This window comes from Stegastes partitus, unplaced genomic scaffold, assembly GCF_000690725.1.
Source record: "Stegastes partitus isolate 25-593 unplaced genomic scaffold, Stegastes_partitus-1.0.2 Scaffold1662, whole genome shotgun sequence".
NCBI lineage: Eukaryota > Metazoa > Chordata > Actinopteri > Pomacentridae > Stegastes > Stegastes partitus.
In genome coordinates this window covers 56892-76414 of record NW_007579393.1, presented here as the reverse complement: position 1 = coordinate 76414, position 19523 = coordinate 56892, and the positions used below count along the sequence as shown (strand labels likewise).

Genomic DNA, 19523 nt, shown 5'->3' with positions numbered 1-19523 from the left:
TCGTCTCTCAGCAGCAGCTGATAGGTTGTGTTTCCTTCCTGATGGTGGCAGTAACACAACTGGACCATGAACTTTATGCTGACACACTGATGGTTCTGGGATCTGAAGCTGCTCTGAAATGGCTCCAGGTGACTTTCTTGACGTGTTCAAGTCAGTGATTTGCTTTTCCAGGTCTTTGCTGAGCTCCTCAGACTTTCCCGCTGTAGTGTTTGAGTCTAATGAGTGGATCAGATGGTTCTGGTTAAACTAGATCAGAGGAGTCAGCAGCTGGAGTCCATCAGAATCACTCACAAGAAGTTTAGAGGCCACTCAGGGAACTGGATTACCACAGCTTTCTACGACACCCAAACTGATAATTCATGTTTCTGTTTGTTTATTTTTGACCCAGCTTTTTTTTTCTCATATTTCCAGAAGATCTTTAATAAATCTGTGTTTCTGATTCCATCACAGAACATTAAGAGTTCTTGTCTTCTGGGTTAAGACGGCACCGCAGCGCTGTAACGTGATATTTTAGACTCATCCACTCCTCCTCCTAAAATAAACCTCTTCTCACAGCCGCCCAGCACACACAAGGAATCAGAGGCGCTGAACCACATTAGCACCTCCGTCACTCTAAGTCACTGGAGGTGTCTCTATGTGCTGCAAATGAAGGGTCGACGCTCTGAGGGACGCTGTCGGGAGGCTGCTGAACTTATCTCATTGACATTTTAGATTATCACTCTGTAGGACTCCACAGCCTCTTCTGCCTGCACTGCTCTCTGGCGCTGATACAGGATTAAGATAGCGCTTTAAGGAAGGTAGGTCAGGCCTGATCTGTCACTCATGCTGCTGCTGTTGTACCTGTTGTGCATCTGCTGGGATGATTCCTCCACAAGCTCAGGAGCTGCACATTCTGCACCGGTTCTGCAACATGTGTATGCAAACAGTCTTTGAATCAAACCCTCAGACAGGATTGAACTCCACCAAAGTGTCTGGACTAGATGCAGCTTTGCTCGGAACACCGAGGGGACGAGTTTCATTTTAAAAATGTCGTCTTAAAATTACCAGCTGCTATTTACAGATTTCGGCATGGCTTCTTTTTTTGGGGGAGGGCTGAAGAACAGGTGGCAGCCTCGAGGCCGGAGCTCGCTGTTACGCTTCGCACGCCTGCAACCTGCTGGAGGGGTTTATAGGAGTGTTAGTGTGTCAGTGGGTCGACGTTAAAGCTCGATTGTGTTCGGCAGGAAGCGACCTCGTGGCCTCTTCCGTCAGCAGCATGATGATGGTGAGCGACGACTGCCTGGTGGAGTGCAAGATCGACGACAGCGACGAGGACGACGGGCAGCAGATGAACACTCCTCCTCCTCCTCCAGAGTTTGCGTCCAAAGCTCCGACTCCGGCTCCCAAAGCTCCGACGCCGACGCCGCCTCCAGTGGCTCCTCCCACACCTGAATCCAGCCCACCTGTCAGCAGGGACCCCAACAACATCAACCAGCACCTAAAGGTCCTCGTTCCCTTTTTCTCTTCGTTTCCAGAACAGCTGGTAGCTCCTGAGTGGCTCTGAAACATCCCAGACAACGTTTTAGACTAATTCTGGTCAGGTTTCAGGATGAACTGCTGTCTGCTGGCTCCTCATTCATCAGTGGTTCAGTCTTTGAGCGCTCTGATCCCTGAACTTCCTAACGAGTTTGAATAAGCGAAAAGAGAAATGACATCAAATCGATCAAGAAAACTTTATAAATCATGAGTAGTCTTCATGGTGCCAGTGTGATATTTAATAATAATTTATCTTTTTGGAGCTAAATGAGGCAGAACTCCTCCTAATTGTTTCACTAGTTGTAAAACAAATCGTCTTTAGAGTCTGGATGCCAGCTCTGAAACAAAAAACTATTTAGTATTTGAACAAAATTCATACTTCATTCACACACCACATTATTGTATTATTTTTGAGGCATTTTTTTTTTTTTAACCTTTAGCTGCTAATCTAGCCAGCCAGCTCACAAGCTAATGCTAATCACACAGTTTTTGCTAATGACGCTTGTTTATCTCCTTCTCTTGTGCACTGCAGCAGAAAAAGGCACAATAACAACAACACCTGCGATCTAAAATCACCCATGCAGAGAAATCATCAGAGACAAACATTAGCCTTAAATTAAGGAATCTCCGTCTGTGTATTTGTGTGTTTATTTCACAATTTTCTCAACACCTGTGCATCCGGTCGACTTCAAACTTGGTGTGCTTGTCGTCGGGGACCCGACAAAGTGCAGTGTCAAATTTGAAGGCGTTGGTATAAATTTTGGGGTTCCCAACTTGCGTGTGGCTGCTAGGCAACACCTTATAAATAGATGTACATCGTCTGTAAACAAACTGAGCTCTTGCCTTCTCGTCTGCAGGTGGAGGTCAGTGACGTTCTGGCAGAACCCGCCTCGCCTCACAGCATCGACCGAGTGTGGATTTACAGCGTCACCGGCTTCGAGAAGACTCGTATCTGGTCGTACCGATGCCTCTCCTTGCTGTTCGCCGTTCCCTTCGCTTTCCTGTGCGGCGTCTTCGTGGCCGTCCTCGCCTGCCTGCATGTCTGGTACGTCCGTGGAAAGCTACAAAGCTCCTTCGTGTGAAATAAGAAATCATCACAGAAAATACCCGACTGTACTCATAATAATCACAAACAGATACGTCTGCAGGTTTAGTTTCAGGCTGAACTCTGTGATCATTTGCACTGTTCACTCATCAGCTTAGAGTTGTTCTGATTTCTATTTTAGTCAATGAATGTCACGTAACAGCGGAAAAGATTCTGTTTGATAGTTCAAGACCCAAAGAGTTTAAAACGATAGAAGACAGAAGAGATGTTCGGGATGTGTTTGCATTTAAGAAGCAGCAATGTTTTGGATGTTTGTTCATTGAAAAATGACTTAATCGATCATAAATCATGTTTCATCTGAATCACTGATCAATTAAAAGTCCGGTATGTTGGATTTAGCAATCTTTAAGGCAGCTGTAAGTCAAAGTTAAAATGCAAGAAGACCGTCTACAGAGCCAGTGTTTGGTTTCTTCCAGTAAAAACATGGTAATGACGACAAAACAGACTCATTCTAAGGTACTGAAAACACAAAAAGTCTCATTTTTATGTGATTCTACATGAATGAAGCCGTAATTATGAATCCCATATTCAATTTCTGACAGCAAATTACCCTAAAGCCTAATTTATTTGAAAAACTGCTCCAGCTCAGAGGCTAAAATGATCCGCTAATTCACAGGACAAACGTTATCTTATCCGTCTGATTCTGTTCAACTAACTGCCTTTTTTTTTTTTTAAAAGCTTTTCTATTCTGTTAATGATAATTGTCTTGAGATTTCTTCGTGGGGCGCCGATCCGCAGATCAGCAGTTGTTCCTATAATTTATTTTAGGGCTCATTCATACCAGATGAGTTTTAAAGGGTTGGAGTAATAATCTCAGATAACAGCGTCACACTTCTCTGATCCTCCCCGTCTGCTCAGATGAAGCAGAAACACTGAGAGCCAAGTTTTATTTTGAAGGAATGGACCAAGAAAACTCAGTTTATTACAACAGAGTCTTTATATTGTGTCTCATTTGTGTTTAAAGTTGCCATTCGACACGTCTTTGTTTATGTTTTTGGGGGTTTTTTTTGTAGAAAATGACACCTAAAAGACTGATATCACTCTGTATCTGCACATAACAATGCAAATATGAACACAATTAAATAATCTGGAGTTAATTCGTTATAACAGTAATAATAATAATTCACAAGTTAACGTACCAGCTCGTTAACGAACGTGACGTATTTCGCAGGAACTCCAGAAAATTAATGATTAAATTAAGTTAAACAATTACCGGTTTAGCTAAAATCTATGTAGTGCTGTTTTATCCAACGTAAAACAAACAAACAAACAAATAAATGAATAAATATCATGTTTACAAATATGACAATGTAATAAATTATGACATAAACAAATGAGGCAATGAATATACATAAATAAACAAATGTACTAATTAAATATGTTGATTTTTATTTCTAAAGGGGTATTTTTTTTAAAGGACTATTTTTATTTATTTTATGGAACTTTTATTCTTCCTATGAGGAAAATCTCCTTAAAACTCCCGCTGAGTGTATTTATTACACTTTAGCAAACTTTAAAGCTGCTGCTGCTGGGTGGATGTTGTCATCGATGCTATGCTAAGCTACGCTACACTAAGCTAACCTACGCTAAGCTAAGCTAAGCTAAGCTAAGCTAAGCAGCAGCTGATTGTACAAGCAGAGCAGTGATTTCTGTCACAACTTCCAAAGTACACAGAAAAGAAAAAAGTCTTTGACAACACTTAGAACTTTTTCCTGAACAGTATAAACAATAACTTGAGTGTCAGACCAACACATTTAAACTTGTGGCCTTCAGAACGTTCAAATAAATCGAACTGAAACAGAGAATTGTTGGTGACGCTGCAAATCTAGCCAATGTGTGTCTTTCCCAAAGTGTCAAAGGTTTCTGTATTTGACTGCCTCAGTTCTTGCTGTTTTTTTCCCCATTGCACTCATTTCTGAAGCTTTATTCCTGATCGAGGGCGTCGAAGAGGCTTTAGTTTGCACTTCTGAGCGATTTGTGACCTTAAACACGACGTAGAGCTGCTTCACGAGCGCTCACACGTTCAACTCAACCTTCAGAAACGAGACGCTGTTGACCTCAGCTGGCCTCACAATGTTTCACACTCTCAGCAATCTTTATTTGCTCACATAGTCTGCAAAAAATAAAATAAAAGAGCCACAGTCTCTTTTTTGAACTCTTCATTTATGCTCTGCAGGTTTCTGGTTCCCTGCGTCCAGCTGAGCAACACCTTCCTCCCCTGCCTTCGCTCGTTGTGTTTTTGTGCCGTGAACGTTTTCATCTCTCCGTTCTGCTCGTCTCTCGCTCTCTGCTGCAGCCAAATCGCCGTTTCGCTGTCGACCAAGGACTGGAGTCAGATGAGAGACAAAGACGCTGTATGAATGAGTGAGCCGGTGTGACTGACTGAGTGAGAAAAGAGGATTATGTGGACAATTGCATGTCTTTTTGTTTTAGTTTTTCTTTTTTATGTAACTCTGCAACCTGCTAATCTCGTCTTATTTGATATGATTTCCACATGTAAAGCCAGTTTGTATTTTTTAATTTGTACCATTATTGTCTATAATAATACAAATATGATGATATTATGATATATATAGTGATGAATATTGTTGTAAATCCTGTTGATTTTAGACTCACTTCAGTTGTATTTGTAAGAAAATTGTATCCAGTTGTATAAATAAAGGAAGTTTCTCAAACATCTTTGTTTTGTTTGTTTGTTTGTTTGTTTGTTTGTTTGTTTGTTTGTTGTTGTTTTTTTGTTTTTTTTTTACCAAATGTTAAGTGACAGAATAAAGTCTAATCAGTCAAAAGGTCAAGAAATGTCGGGGCTGAAATTTTTATAGAGTAATATTTGCAAACCTGTGAATGTTTTTTTTTTTTGCACGAATATTTAATGTTCAAATATTAATATATGTAATGTATTAATATTTAGTCACAATGTAGGTGCTGCGATCACTTTTTAGAATCTGCAGTAAACGAGTTGAATTGGTCCTTTAAATCTAGTTCAACTGGTAAAAATTACTATAATCTATGTAGTGTTGTTTTAATCAATGCAAAACAAACAAATAAACAAACAAACAAATATTCCTTTCAAATAATAAATATTCCTATCAAATGAACAAATGTGTAATGTAATAAATTCTGAAGTAAATAGATAAATAAATAAATGAGGCTACATAAATATATGTATGTATCCCTTTAAAAATAAAAATCAATGTATTTAATATAAACATAATATTCTAATATATTATTATAAACAAATGTAATAATTAAATACATTGATTTCAATTTTAAAGAGTTTTTTTGTTTGAAGAACTTTTTTCATTTTTTTCAGGAAATGTTTATTTCCCAATACCAAATGAATTAATATCATAAATTATTATTATTATTATTATTATTATTATTATTATTATTATTGTAACCATGTTGTGCTTTTTTCTGTCTCTAAATTTTGACGATTTTATGACTCGTCAGTTTTATTTTGCTGCCTCGTGAAGCCCTTTGCAACCTGAAATTTGACCAGTTCTCTCTCTATAAAGAATATTATTATTCGTAGTAGTATTTAGAATTGATTTATTTGAGAGATTTTACAGTAATAATTATTTATCCCACCGCATTATTTATTTATGTGATAGCATAGCTTATTCGTGTGTTTATTTAATCGTAAATTAAACGTCTTTCTGCTATAACGTCGAGCACAAATAAATATTTGCTATTTGTCATAATTCCGAGGTTCCCTGAAGGCACCACACATAGCAGCTACCCAGCATGCACTTCGCCGCCGTCGCCATTTTTCTTGTTGTGATGCGCTGAAGTGAGCGGTGTCTCCTCAGCTCTGGACAAGATTCCGGGATTTATCTTCTCTGTTGGCGTTAATTGAACTTTTTCCACATTTAGTTGTGACTCTAAACTGTTAATAAATAAAACTAGTCATGGCTCAGTACAAAGGAGCCGCCAGCGAGGCCGGCAGGGCGATGCAGCTGATGAAGAAGCGAGAGAAGGAGCGAGAGCAGCTGGAGCAGCTGAAGCAGAAGATAGCGGAGGTCGGTGGCGGTTTAGCGTTTAGTTACCGCGACATACTGCAGCTCTCGTGTTGAAATATCCACCTGGTGTCGGCTGTAACCTGCTGATGGTGAAGGAAAGGAGCCTTGTTTTAACTTCACTCTGTTCTGGGCCAGAAAACATGGCGACCAGTCATTAAAAACACAGACAGGAGCGAACTTTTGTCGCCCTCAGACACTAACAAAACCAGAACTGTGCACGTTTGTAGGTGAAATAAAACTTTAAGCTCCTAATTTCTTTGTTAGGAAGTAGTATTTGGGTGGAATAAGCCTTTAAATCTAAGTACTGTGACAAGTAAGTAGGCTTCTGGGTGAAATAAAACGTAAACTATAACTTGAGCCTGTAAAACTATAAATACTGGGAAAGAAAGTCATATTTTATGTTGAATAAACCCTTAAAATCATAAGTTGTTTGCTAGAAAGTATTATATGGGTGAAAGAAGCCTTTAAAACTATAAGTACTATAACAGAAAGTAGTATTTTAGGTGGAATATACCTTTAAAATCCATAAATGGTCAGTTAGGAAGTAGTATTTGGGTGGATCAAGTATTTAACACTGTAAGTAGTACTTTATAAAGTAGTATTTTGGGTGGAATAAACCCCTAAAACCATGACTTGTTGGCTAGAAAAAACTATGTGGGTAAAACAAGCATTTAAAACTATAAGTACTGTGACAAAAAGTGGCATTTTAGTGGGAAAATACCTTTTCAAAACCTTAACTTGTTAGTTAATTTGGCTGGAATGAGCCTTTAAAACTAAAAATACTAGGAAATAAAGTTGTATTTTAGCTGGAACAAACCCTTAAAACTATATCTTGTTTGCTAGAAAGTATTATATGTGTAAAATAAGCCTTTAACATTTGAAATACTAGGATACAAAGTAGTACTTTGGGTGGAATAAACTCTTAAAACCATAAGTTGTTTGCTAGAAAGTACTACATGGGTGAAACAAGCTTTTAAAACTATGCTATGTACTATTACTGTGACAGAAAGTAGTATTTCAGGTGGAATACACCTTTAAAATCCATAAATGATCAGTTAGGAAGTACTATTTGGGTGGAACAAGTATTTAACACTGTAACTACTACTTTATAAAGTAGTATTTTGCGTGGAATATACCGATAAAACTCTATCTTGTTTGCTAGAAAATATTATATGGGTAAAATAAGCATTTAAAACTATACCCACGAGGACAGGAAGTAGTATTTATGGTGGAACAAACCCTTAAAACTATAATTTGCGTGCTAGAAAGTATTATATGTCTAAAATAAACCTTTAAAACTGTAAGTACTAGGTCAGGACGTAGTATTTTGACTGAAATAAGCCTTTAAAACTATACCCACGAGGACAGGAAGTAGTATTTATGGTGGAATAAACCCTTAAAACAATAACTTATTAGTGATAAAGCCCTAATATGGTGGAATAAACATTGAGAACTTTAAGTATATAGACAGAAAATAGTATTTTCTTTTGGGAAAGTTTGACTTAGGTGGAATACAGCTTCAAAACAAAACTTTACAGACAACTTTTAAGTTAGAAAGAACTATTTTCCCTTAAAGAAACAAGTTCTGTGACAAAAAGTAGTATTTTGGGTGGAATAAGCCTTTAAAAAAACACATATTAGGATAGAAAGTAGTAGTTTTTAGTGGAATAACCTTTAAAACTATGATTTGTTTTCTCCAAAGTTCAACTTCTGTGGAGTAAAGCTTTAAAGCTAAAGCTTTAAAGTCCTTTGACAGAAAGTCGTGTTTTAGATAAAATAAACCCTTAAAACCATAACTTGTGAGTCACAAAGTGACCCTGTGTCTGTTTCCTGGCAGGACAACATGGTGAAGTCCAACATCGACAAGAAGTTCTCGGCTCACTACGACGCCGTGGAGGCCGAGCTGAAGTCCAGCACCGTGGGTGAGTGTCTCCACAACCCGAGAGGAGGAAACGTCGGCGTGACTCGTACCTGATCGTCTTTGTCTCTCGTGCCTCGGTCAGGTCTGGTGACGCTGAACGACATGAAGGCCAAGCAGGAGGCTCTGGTGAAGGAGAGGGAGAAGCAGCTGGCCAAGAAGGAGCAGTCCAAGGAGCTCCAGCTGTGAGTCGTAGCGTTTCTGTTTGTTATCACCTTCCATCGCTTAGAAGCTGCTTTGATGCAACCTGCAGTTTAAATGTCGTCTGTTCGTTTGTGTCTCCGCTTGTCTTGAGAACTTCGGCTCCTTATTTCTGCTGGACTGACATCAGACACTCGAATCTAAACAATGACATCGGACAGCGTTACTTTCTCAGTAGTTTTAGTTTGAGTATCTTGTTTATCGTTCCTCCAAGTTTCACACAGGGCGCCTGGACTTTTTCTTTTTCTTATTTTGGCTGTAAAGGGGTCAGAAATCCGACTATGACTGAACGGTTTTGACCCTTTTTCCTCTCCTGCTCACATGGTCGAGGAGTTACAGTAACGTGAAGCCCACATGGTGAAGTGTAGGTGGATTTCTTCTGTCTGTGTTCAGAATACCGTGCTACCGTAATACATCGAATAGCACCGTAAAGTTCATCTTCTTTCAGAACTCAGAGTTACGGTAATTTATAGAGCACGTGAGCGGCGGCGCTCTGATGGGGTTTAAAGCGTTAACGTGCAATATTTCACTTTTATTTACAACGTTGTCGATGTCATGTGCAGTATTTAATTTTCATCTCAGTTTTTTAGGTGCAGTGTTTAATTATCATGTGTGACATCACTCATCATGACCTCGGTGTAATAACCAGCTTTACTTTTTACTTTCTGTTCTAGTCTTATTTTAGTTGACTTATTTTATTTCAGTCATATATCCTATTTACATCTTACTGCTTTTCTACTTTTTAGTACATCTATTAGTACATAATGACACACAACAATAATAATATATATTTATGGAAAACTTTTCAAAATCCAGCTTCAGACGGCAGCAAAGTAAAAACAGACGAATCATAAATTCGCCTAAATTTAGGAGAATATAAAATAAACCGTGGTGTATAACAACAGCACAGTGCTATAATAAATAGATAGACATTGGGGAATAAAAATTTCCTGAAATAAACAGTCCTACATCTTGCACAAGACTTTCCTTTGGGAATTCTAAAGTTGTTTTTCATCTTATTCGATTTAATTCAGACTCGGCGGGTTTATTTCTGGGGACCCGACAAAGTGCAGCGTTGAGTTCGAAAGCATTTGTTGTTTTCTGGTCTTTCTGGAGTCCTCCACCTGGAAGTCGGCCGCCTGTGGATCGTGTATTTCACGACGCGGCCCGCTCTGATAACGAGGAAGCTCCTGTTCTTGATTCGTGACCTCTGAGATGACCTCCTGCTCCTCCGTGACCTCCGTAACGTCACAGATCAAACACCTACTGCTAACGTGCTCATGACGAGAGGAAATGGAAACCTGCTGCTTGGTGCACTAGAGTTAAAAAGGCATACGTGACACAGCGATGTTATAAAATATAAGAGGTAGTCATGCAGCAAAGTCTCAGCGGTTGTTTGCATGTGAAGCAAACATGAAATAATAAAACGGTAACCAGCAGTAACATGCACAAATCCAAATGGAACGCTCCCGTGCTAATAATTCTCTCTGTTTTGACAAAATATCTGAACTACATGACAGCTTTGAGCCCATTTCAATCAATAGGTGTCAGTAACTGGATATGCTTTTAAGGAAACGATCCGGTGTTGACGGAGGAGGATTAATGTTCTTCTCTTTCCATGGAAGCTGTCATGAAATGTTGGTATCACGTTGAAAGAAAAGCAAACTAAACAGGATTCCCAAAAGTTCAAATGATGTTATGCCCTTAAGTGGTGCCCGGCCCGACTCGTCCCACAGAATCTATCGATACCAGGTGTCGACAGCAGCTTGTTTTCATTGGCGCCGGCTCGCTGTTGAGATCTTTTGCTTTCACTGGAAACCTTTTAGTTTTTCGTGACGGCTCATTATTTATGACCTCTGCTCGCAGGAAGCTCGAGAAGCAGAAAGAGAAGAAGAGGAAGGAGGAGCAGAAGAGGAAAATAGCCAGCTTATCGTTCAACCCCGAAGACGAGGAGGAGGAGGAAGAGGATGAAGAGGAAGAGCCGGATTGTAAGTGGTCGGTGTTTTGGGAATATTAAAGCAGAAACTCTTCCTCCTCCTCATTTAGATTTGTGTGTGTTTGGTGTGAAAATTCTTCCTTTAATGTGTCTGTCAGAATAAATCAGAAATGTTTTACTAAATTGAAAACATGAACACTTCAGCAGGGTTTTGCAGCAGATTTTTTTTATGGGGAAATCCAGATTCCTCGTATTTGATTGGTTAACTTCTTGCTTTAAAGCTTTTTCACTGGACACGATCAGTGTATTGTGAGTATTTCACATCAGCAGCAGTTTATAGAGCTTTAAGGAAAAGTTAAAGCTACTGTCTTATCAAGTTTAATCCCACTTATATCTGCATATGCATCCACAGGAGATGGTAGCATGAGCGTAAACACTGGAAGCAGCTAGCAGTGTGCTAATGTTGCTACATAGCATGAGCAGCCTGCTAGTAAGTCTGAAAAATGATGTTCAGAAATCCACCAGAAGTCTTCAACCAGATCAGTCTGTGTTCATGAAAGCATCCTGGACATAAACTTCGGCTCCATCAAGCTGAATCGCAGCATCTTTTTCTTTATTCGCTTTAAAATTTTGCACTTAATGACCTGCGAGGTTGCTTGGTGGTCTAGCCTCACAGCTAGAAGGTCGGTGGTTCGCGTCCCGGTGAGGACACCCGGGATCTTCCTGCGTGGAGTCTCCATGTTCTCCCCGTGCAGCGTGGGTTCTCTCCGGGTTCTCCGGCTTCCTCCCACAGTCCAGAAACATGCTGAGGTTAATTGGTGATTGTAAATTGTCCGTAGGTGTGAATGTGAGTGTGCTTGGTTGTCTGTCTCTAAGTGTAGCCCTGTGATAGACTGGTTACCTGTCCAGGTGAACCTGCCTTCACCCTGAGTCAGCTGGGATAGACTCCGCCCCCCTAGTGAGGATTAAGGTGTAGAGATGATGGATGGACTTATTTATCGACCAATGAGCTGCAACACGTCGTATAACGATTCGTTCTCTTGTAGATGAACCAGTAAAGAAGAAAAAACTTGGGAAGAATCCAGACGTGGACACGAGTTTCCTTCCCGATCGAGACAGAGAGGTGAGGTCGACGTGAACGATGCTTATCGAAGGCTGTTTTTAAGGCATAACGCTCTATACTTCAGGGATGTATTAAGTTGTATTTCACACGTAGCTCCAGAGACGTTTTCAGCTGATCTGCAAACTGAGCTGCAAAATGCTTTAAAACTCTGCTTCGTCTGCAGAACAACACACCGACCAAACTAGAGATGCAACAATTTAGTCGCTATAATTCGTAACGCTCTTGCTGAAAGTCAATATTTTCAATTGAGGCATGTTTTTTTTTTTATTTAACTTTGCTTCATTAAAACACATTTTTCTTCTCTATCTCTGTATAATAAATTAATGTTAAACTCTCCCAGTGCTTTGAAAGTTCTCACAGAATTATCAGAGAACTACAAGGTGGTTTGTAAACTGCAGCTTATTTCAGAATACACAAGAACCTTTGTTTTTAAAGACTCTTTACATGTGTGAACTTCTCTCCTTGTCCCTGTGCTCATAACACACTGGATGCTAAAGCAGCAAAATGCTCCGTAAACCTGCTCATTTACACATATTTCTGTTTCTGCTGTCAGACAGTGGCACGAATAATAAATGGAGGATTGACAACAGGACTAAATGTTACCCGGCGGCCGCTTCAAGCTGCTGCTCATGAACACACGAGTTTAAAACTGTACCTTCAGTTTCCACAGAATATGAATTTACGACCAAAGTCAGACAACGATTACTCATAATGGTTTTTTGGGGGTAGCATAAATGACTTAAATAATAATAATAATCAGACTTTCTAAATGTTATTTTAAAAATGTTGGAGTTTTAAGTTGAACTCTGCATTTGACATTCAGTTTGTCAGAGTAAAATGAAGCTAAATAGTTTGCTTTAGATTAAATATCTGTTATTGGCAGCAATAACAGAACATAGTTAGAGCACGTAGTGAATACCGGGTTGCCTGGATGAGCTGTCAACACCAGACGTGTTGGCAGCACATCGGAAAGTCGCTGATTGATAAGAGACTCACCAGACTAAACCTTTTCCATGTAACTCGTGTTGCTGGTGGAGTCTGTTGGCTACGGTTTGATGTTCATACGGAGGTGAAGTTGCTTCACTGTCTGTCAACAGGTCCGGTTTCAAATGTCATCTGAGTGTAGTGTAGTAAAGCTTCTGTTGTTTTTGCATCAAGATACAACGTTTTATGTGAATGTAGAAGTATTTGGTTGGTTAGTTTCTCACTTAGATGCTTTCTCAGCGTACCTAATAATCAGTGTGTTGTTGCTCCGTATCCCCAATATTTTATAAACCTTAAAGAAGCAGTTCATCATGTTGGGAAACCTGCGTCTTTAACGCCACTCAGATTCATCAAATGTGAATCTGCAGCCCTGGGTTAGCTTAGCGTTAGCATAAAGACTGGAAGCAGCTGCAAGAATAAACATTTTCACGACTTTGTCTCTTGTTCAGGAGGAAGAGAATCGCCTCAGAGAGGAGCTTCGGCAGGAGTGGGAGCTCAAACAGGAGAAGATCAAGAGTGAGCTAAAATACAGTCCATGCTTCTGCTTTAACATCCCATCCTTGAGTCTTTTCATGTCTGCAGTCCCGTTTTTCTGCTCTTTTCTCTTGACGTTCGTCTTCAGGCGAGGAGATCGAGATCACGTTCAGTTACTGGGACGGCTCTGGACATCGTAAAACCGTCAAGGTGAGCTGGGAGACGCAGCACGCCGTTCAGCTTTCTCCTCATGTTTCCATTAAATCTGGATCTTGTTTGCTTCTCCTGCAGATGAAGAAGGGCAACACCATCCAGAACTTCCTGCAGAGAGCTCTGGAAGTCCTCAGGAAGGACTTCAGCGAGCTCAGGTGAGTTCAGACGTTCCTTCTGTTGTTTGAGAGCAGACTTACAGGGAACTAAAGCAAACTCTTACAGTTAATTCGACTCTTTTCACACAAAACAGGAGCGATATTACATTAAAATATGCTTCGTGTGGCTTTAAATAGGCCGAACACTGTTGCTCCTTCTGGATGCTGTCACCGATTTTCAGCTCCACAGATTTTACTCTACTTAGAAACCGAGCAGCGATCCGCTCCGGGAGGTCGTCTAGTTGTGGTGGAGCAGCTTTAATTTTTACAGCTCCCAAGTTTTAAAGACACACAATGAAAGAGGATTTTCACCTCCTTTAAGCCGTCCTGTGTTCTTCCTCGATGCTGCCACTCGGTGTCGCCACATGTTCAGTTCTCACATAGAGAAGCTTTAAAGTGCTGCGCTGCGTTTCTGCTCACATCGATGTCTCCTCTGTGCAGGTCTGCTGGAGTAGAGCAGCTGATGTACATCAAAGAGGATCTGATCATCCCACACGTGAGCGCCGTCACGCCGCCGCTTCACTTTGTGTTTTGTTTTCACTTAAAGATTGCAACACATCAGATCTGCAACGAAAAAAGCAAAAGTTCTCTTAATCTTGTGTCTTCGTGTCCTCGATCTGCTGTGAGTTGTGATGTTTTTCTTTGTCTTTGTCTCGTTCAGCACCACAGTTTTTACGACTTCATCGTAACCAAAGCCAGAGGCAAATCTGGTGAGTGAGCATCGTCAACACCTTCCAGGGTGGCTGACAGGTTCTTGTTTTGGTTTCTGCACAACGTTGGAAGTCCCGGTGCGATCTGATATAAACAGCTCCGCCGTAAATCCCACTTTGACAATTCAGCACCGCGAGCTAAGACTGTTGTCAATTGGGTGAACAAAATATTAGCTTTTTGTGTGATGAAGCGTTTAGTTGTTGTGCAAACAGCTGTGCTCAGCAACAGGATTCCTGCTTTTTACTTTGGTGAAATTTTAGAAAATCAGGTGCAGAAAATGAGCTTTTTGTTGCATCTGTACGGACAATTATCAACACATCACAAACACAAAGAGTCCAGCTCCGTTTCTCGCCCCATCAGTCTGTTGCACACGACATTGTCTTCTCATAATTATGCGATTAAGTTCTTAGCTTCCTCGTTTCCTGCTCTTTGACTCTGTTCATCCTTCCCTCCCCTCAGGGCCTCTGTTCAGCTTTGACGTCCACGACGACATCCGACTGGTGAACGACGCCACGGTGGAGAAAGACGAGGTGAGGAGTTTACTGATGGAGAAGTGACTCGATTAGCGCTCAGCAGATCGTCTCTAAATTGAATTTATTGTGTTGAAAAACAGACGTCAGGTTTAAGATTTCTTTTACTTAAGCTGTTGTCTAAATTTACCTCCTAGTCGACTACAAGTTAGCGTCACTGAAATACAGACTGACTTGTTTACGGCTTTTCAAACCAGCTAGCTGCGAGCTAATTGTCTCGACGCTCACATTAGCGCACCACGTGTTCAGTTGAGCCGCTCCTGAGCTGAAATGCGTCGCTCCCTGCCGACTTGTCGGGCCGCTGTCGGTGCCAACACTCGCTGATGGAAGCGCAGGAATGCCACGTCGATGCATCGCTGCCAATTCAACCCTCCCGTTAGCGTCACCCGCCTCTTCGCTGCCTGCTGTTTGTTCCCAAAGACAGAAGCTCGCTCAGTATCATTAAACTCTTCCTGCACTGGCGGGAGAAGAATTCAACCCACTGCGGTTTCCTGTTTGCTGAATTTTCACAGTTAAATGTCTTCAAAAGGCTTTAAATTCTTCCAGAAGGCTGAAGACTGTGTCTGTAGGCAAAGTGACACTAAAGGTTCCAACTTTTAAAACAACTGAACACCTAAAACTTTGAAAATAGTTCTGATTAGACCACCGGGACCAACGTTTTTTGGCCTTTTCTTCGCGGTTCTTGGAGGAACCGTACTGCACTTTGGTTTTAAGGTTGTAACAAAGAGCTGTTTTGCTGATTCCAGGCTGGTTTTGTGGTTGTTCCTCTCTCGTTATATCCTTCTTAATTAGGCGCCAAGCTATCAGTCTTCTCGTCTTTTCGGTGTGATTAGTGATAAGTTGGATTATCTGCTGACTTGTGCTTATGCACAAAGTTTAAAAAAAGCGTTTTCTGCCATTTAGTTCCCATTTTTCGTCTATTTTTGAGCAGAATTTCTTGCATGTGTTGAATTATTTTCAGGCCTTTTCGCGTCTTTTTGACATTTCTGCGGTTCTGAAACCAGTCTGATGGAATACAGATGAAATAATGTGTGTTGAAGTTGTTCTTATGACGTGTAAACATTAAAACCGAACAGCAGATGGTCCAAATAATTACTGTAGGAGCCTAAGTTGATGTTTTACACCTTTACACTTACCCTGCTCATGGCATCAAGGCCCTGTCACACTTATCCAGGTTGTTTTCTCCTGACTAGATCCTTGCTTGTCTTGTATCCGCCCTCAGATGTACGTCTGCATAACGAAGCTGTAGAATTGTTTAACAATTAAAATGCAGTTACGGTAAAACGAGTTTAATCGACGCTGATTTAAGAGGAGTTAAAAGAAGTGTTTACAGTTCTGTAGTAAGATGACTTCTTGCACTTGAGGTTTGTGGACGATTTGAGAATGTTTAACAACCTCATTTATATAATTTTGTAATAGGACGGGGCTGCTGAGAGCGGAGCCACACGGGTCTTTGATTGTTTTGAAGAAGGAGAATCGTTTTTGTGCACATAGCCGGAGGAGGGATTTTCAGAAAGTTGCTCTTGAACTTCCCCAAAGGGGATAAATCAGTTGTCCATGCATTCATACACACGGCATATTTAAAACTTATTAAATGCTTAATATTCAGATGTAAACACCAGCTGATGTATTGGAGGTTTAGCATCCAGGATGAACCCGTCGGTGTTAAACAAAGCCGTCGCTGTTTGGTCTGAAGTCTCACGCAGGTAAAGTGGTGCTGAGGAGCTGGTACGAGAAGAACAAGCACATCTTCCCCGCCAGTCGCTGGGAGCCCTACGACCCCGAGAAGAAATGGGACAAATACACGGTGAGAGAACCTCTTTTGAATTCCACAACACTTCATTGAGGAGGTAGTTATGAAGTCTTCCCTTTAGGGACTGTTCAGATCTTCAGCCTGATCTTTGAACCCAAACGCTCGCTGTGTGTTTTTCATAGTTAACTAATCGCCGCTTTGGCAGAGATTGACAACGTTCGTATTTAGCGGCACATTAGCGCCGCTGGAGTCACTACTTATCTGACATCAGTCCCTCTGGGAGACTTTTACCTCCGTTTCACCTCCTCGAAGCAATGCTCCTCGATGAAACTTCCAGCTTTGTCGGGACAGCGGTTGGGTTCGGGGCGGACACGATGACAGAAGTGACGTGTTTGCTTTAAGACAGTAGTCACCTGCCGAGTCGTGGAGGTAAACCGATATCACAGCGTGTGATCTGAACCACTTCACACAAGAACCTCAGCTCTCTTTGAAATATCACAACAACATGCCAGTCATTCCTGCATAAGCACTTCAGCAATCAAGGAGCCTTTAAAGCCTTAAAGCTGTTTTAACCCCTGAACTTCACGACTGCGGTGGATGTCGTCGTAAACACTGTCATAATAAGCAGCTGCAATCAATATTTCTACAAAAACGATCGACTGTTTTGGTTTCAAGGCCACTGCTTTACTGCTCCGCTTCACTTTCACAATCCTCAGTTGTTTTAGTTTAAGAAAGAAATGAAAAGAAACCAGAAAAACAAAGCTGCAGTTGTGCTGACCTCAGTAAAAAACAGACAGGTGAGAAAAACTACTGCAAAGAAAAACAAGAGAGTGAAGAGCCACTTCGCTAACAAGTTCATCTGGGGAAAAGAAAAACAGAAAAGAAAAGAAAAATAAACATTTGCCAGTTCGTGCAAGAACATTTCTGCATCCTAAGCAGACTTGTATCCATAAACAGGCCTGCGTTGCTGGTTCCAGACCCAATGCAATGAGTGAATTCTGGCAGAAATAAAGAGGAAACGGGTCTTTTTAAACCAAACTAAAGTCCATGAGGGCGGATATCTATATAACTAAAGCTCGCAGAAGTTGAAGTGAGAGAATTTTTCCAAAGTTTGCTTGTGAAATCCAAACTAAACCAGTAAGTCACGATGATTTCACCATGAGCAAAATACAAATGATGAAGTCTGGGGATATAATTCATTCATATGTCTACGTGCAGCGTTTTGCCCTGTGGATCAACTCGTCTTATCCTTCTGGGAAAAAAAACTCGGAGCAGAAGAAGAATCCACGCGGAGCACTCGTTCTCTCAAAGCCTCCCGAGCTCTTAAAAATCTGTTGGTACAAGTGGTTTGTGCATTAGATTGATTGTTTTCCTCCCGTCAGGATGATTTGCAGTGTAAGCGGGCCTGTAAATTTCAAAGGTGGATCGTGGAAAGAATTCAGAAGCTTTGTTGTGTTGGATGGTAACGATGAGAACATATTTTCCACAGATTTGTTTTTTTATAATTTGCAGAGTTAGGCCAAAAAAAAAAAAAAAAAGACCTTGCATTTGAAAAACAAACACAAATAACCCTCTTTTAAACATGTTTATTCAGAACACATGGGAAATCTAATGAAATCTGACATAAAAGCTCTGCCATAAATTCCACTTTCACCAGGACGTTGGGTTTTAAAGGCTTTGATGATGTTGTTAAAAAGGCGATAATTCTACTTTTTGTTTATCGAGGTCCGCTAGCATACTTGAGGGGACGAAATAACAGGAAAAGTCTTAAAAGTAACGCAATCAACACGTACTTTGACCCCAATGAAAAGTAAAATCATCACCTTTTACGACAGCCTTTATGACATTTCATGAGAATCCGTGGCAGAGCCGTTGCTCCGGATCGTGTTGGATTTCACAGGAGAGAAAGTGGCAGTGAGTGGATGTCAGAGCAGCACTGAAACGTTAATGAACGCCTGCAGAATGCCGCCGATAATAGCCGCTGGAGAGCATCTTTAATTTCAGTGTGGAGCTGCCAGCGTAGTCCTGCATGGGCACGCTTTGGAATACCAAAAGACCGTCCAGATGTCTGCAGCTGAGAGATAACAAAAGGGCTGAAATAATTGGATCTGGTTTGAAATATTGGCCCAGATAGTCTCTTCATGGAGGTTTGGTTTGGACAAACTGGGCGTTGCATTATTATTATTATTGTTGTAAGATTAGATAACGGCGTGCTTAGAAAATGAGACAATCTCTTCCAGTGTTTTCTACAATAAACTGGGAATGCATGAAACAATGCCGCCCAAACCTCTTCATTAGTTCGGTTTAGTCACGGCTGGGATTTGCCAACTGAAAACGAGTCTCTGACAAGTGAACTGAGGACAAGTGCGGGTTTCACTCCATTGTTTTTGATGCTACATCAGATAGTCGGGCTACATTTGGGCCAAATTAGAGCGAAGGGTGGGATGCATTTGGAGCTCTTGGCTCTAATGTGGTTTATTCACATGCACATTTCAAGGTCTATATATTTATCCATGTGTCCTACTACCATGTGTTTGCATTATTTATGGTTCAAAAACCTCCTTTTTTCTCTTAAACGCCTCTTTTAGTGCAAATCAAATTATCACATGGTGTTTCTTATTTACGAGTGTAGAAGATGAAGCTCAGACTTGAAAATAGGAAGAAAAGTCTTTTATTTGTTATGAAAAGATCTGAAGGAAGCGCATTTGACTACCTGCTCTAAAGATTACGACTACTTTTACTACTAATAAACGAATGCAGATAATGAAGAAATCCACCTTAAACTGCAGTGTACTGAAACACACATTCAGACTTTGAGGTTTCAAAGTCACCAAACCAAAGGAAACCAATCCCGGGTGGTTTTACAGTGTTAAAGGTGAGCTG

The 19523-nt window shown here is 40.8% G+C and overlaps 2 protein-coding genes across 2 annotated transcripts in view; both read left to right on the top strand.

The window, feature by feature from the left end:
* Nucleotides 1-582: 582 nt before the first annotated feature.
* On the top strand, nt 583-5298 carry cav4b (caveolin 4b). The gene is made up of 4 exons (XM_008301344.1): nt 583-797; nt 1224-1483; nt 2373-2560; nt 4797-5298. Exons 2-4 carry the CDS (start codon nt 1256-1258, stop codon nt 4978-4980), a joined length of 600 nt encoding a protein of 199 aa, XP_008299566.1. The 5' UTR covers nt 583-797; nt 1224-1255; the 3' UTR covers nt 4981-5298.
* Nucleotides 5299-6391: 1093 nt separating this feature from the next.
* fam50a (family with sequence similarity 50 member A) overlaps nt 6392-19523 on the top strand; it is a 14813-nt gene continuing 1681 nt past the window's right edge. Inside the window, exons 1-12 of the mRNA XM_008301343.1 lie at nt 6392-6642; nt 8480-8564; nt 8646-8745; nt 10628-10749; nt 11744-11820; nt 13254-13320; nt 13427-13488; nt 13570-13646; nt 14088-14142; nt 14308-14356; nt 14817-14887; nt 16584-16694. Of these exons, the coding sequence (XP_008299565.1) occupies nt 6532-6642; nt 8480-8564; nt 8646-8745; nt 10628-10749; nt 11744-11820; nt 13254-13320; nt 13427-13488; nt 13570-13646; nt 14088-14142; nt 14308-14356; nt 14817-14887; nt 16584-16694 (987 nt within the window). The 5' untranslated portion in view covers nt 6392-6531. The remainder of the gene's footprint in view (nt 6643-8479; nt 8565-8645; nt 8746-10627; nt 10750-11743; nt 11821-13253; nt 13321-13426; nt 13489-13569; nt 13647-14087; nt 14143-14307; nt 14357-14816; nt 14888-16583; nt 16695-19523) is intronic.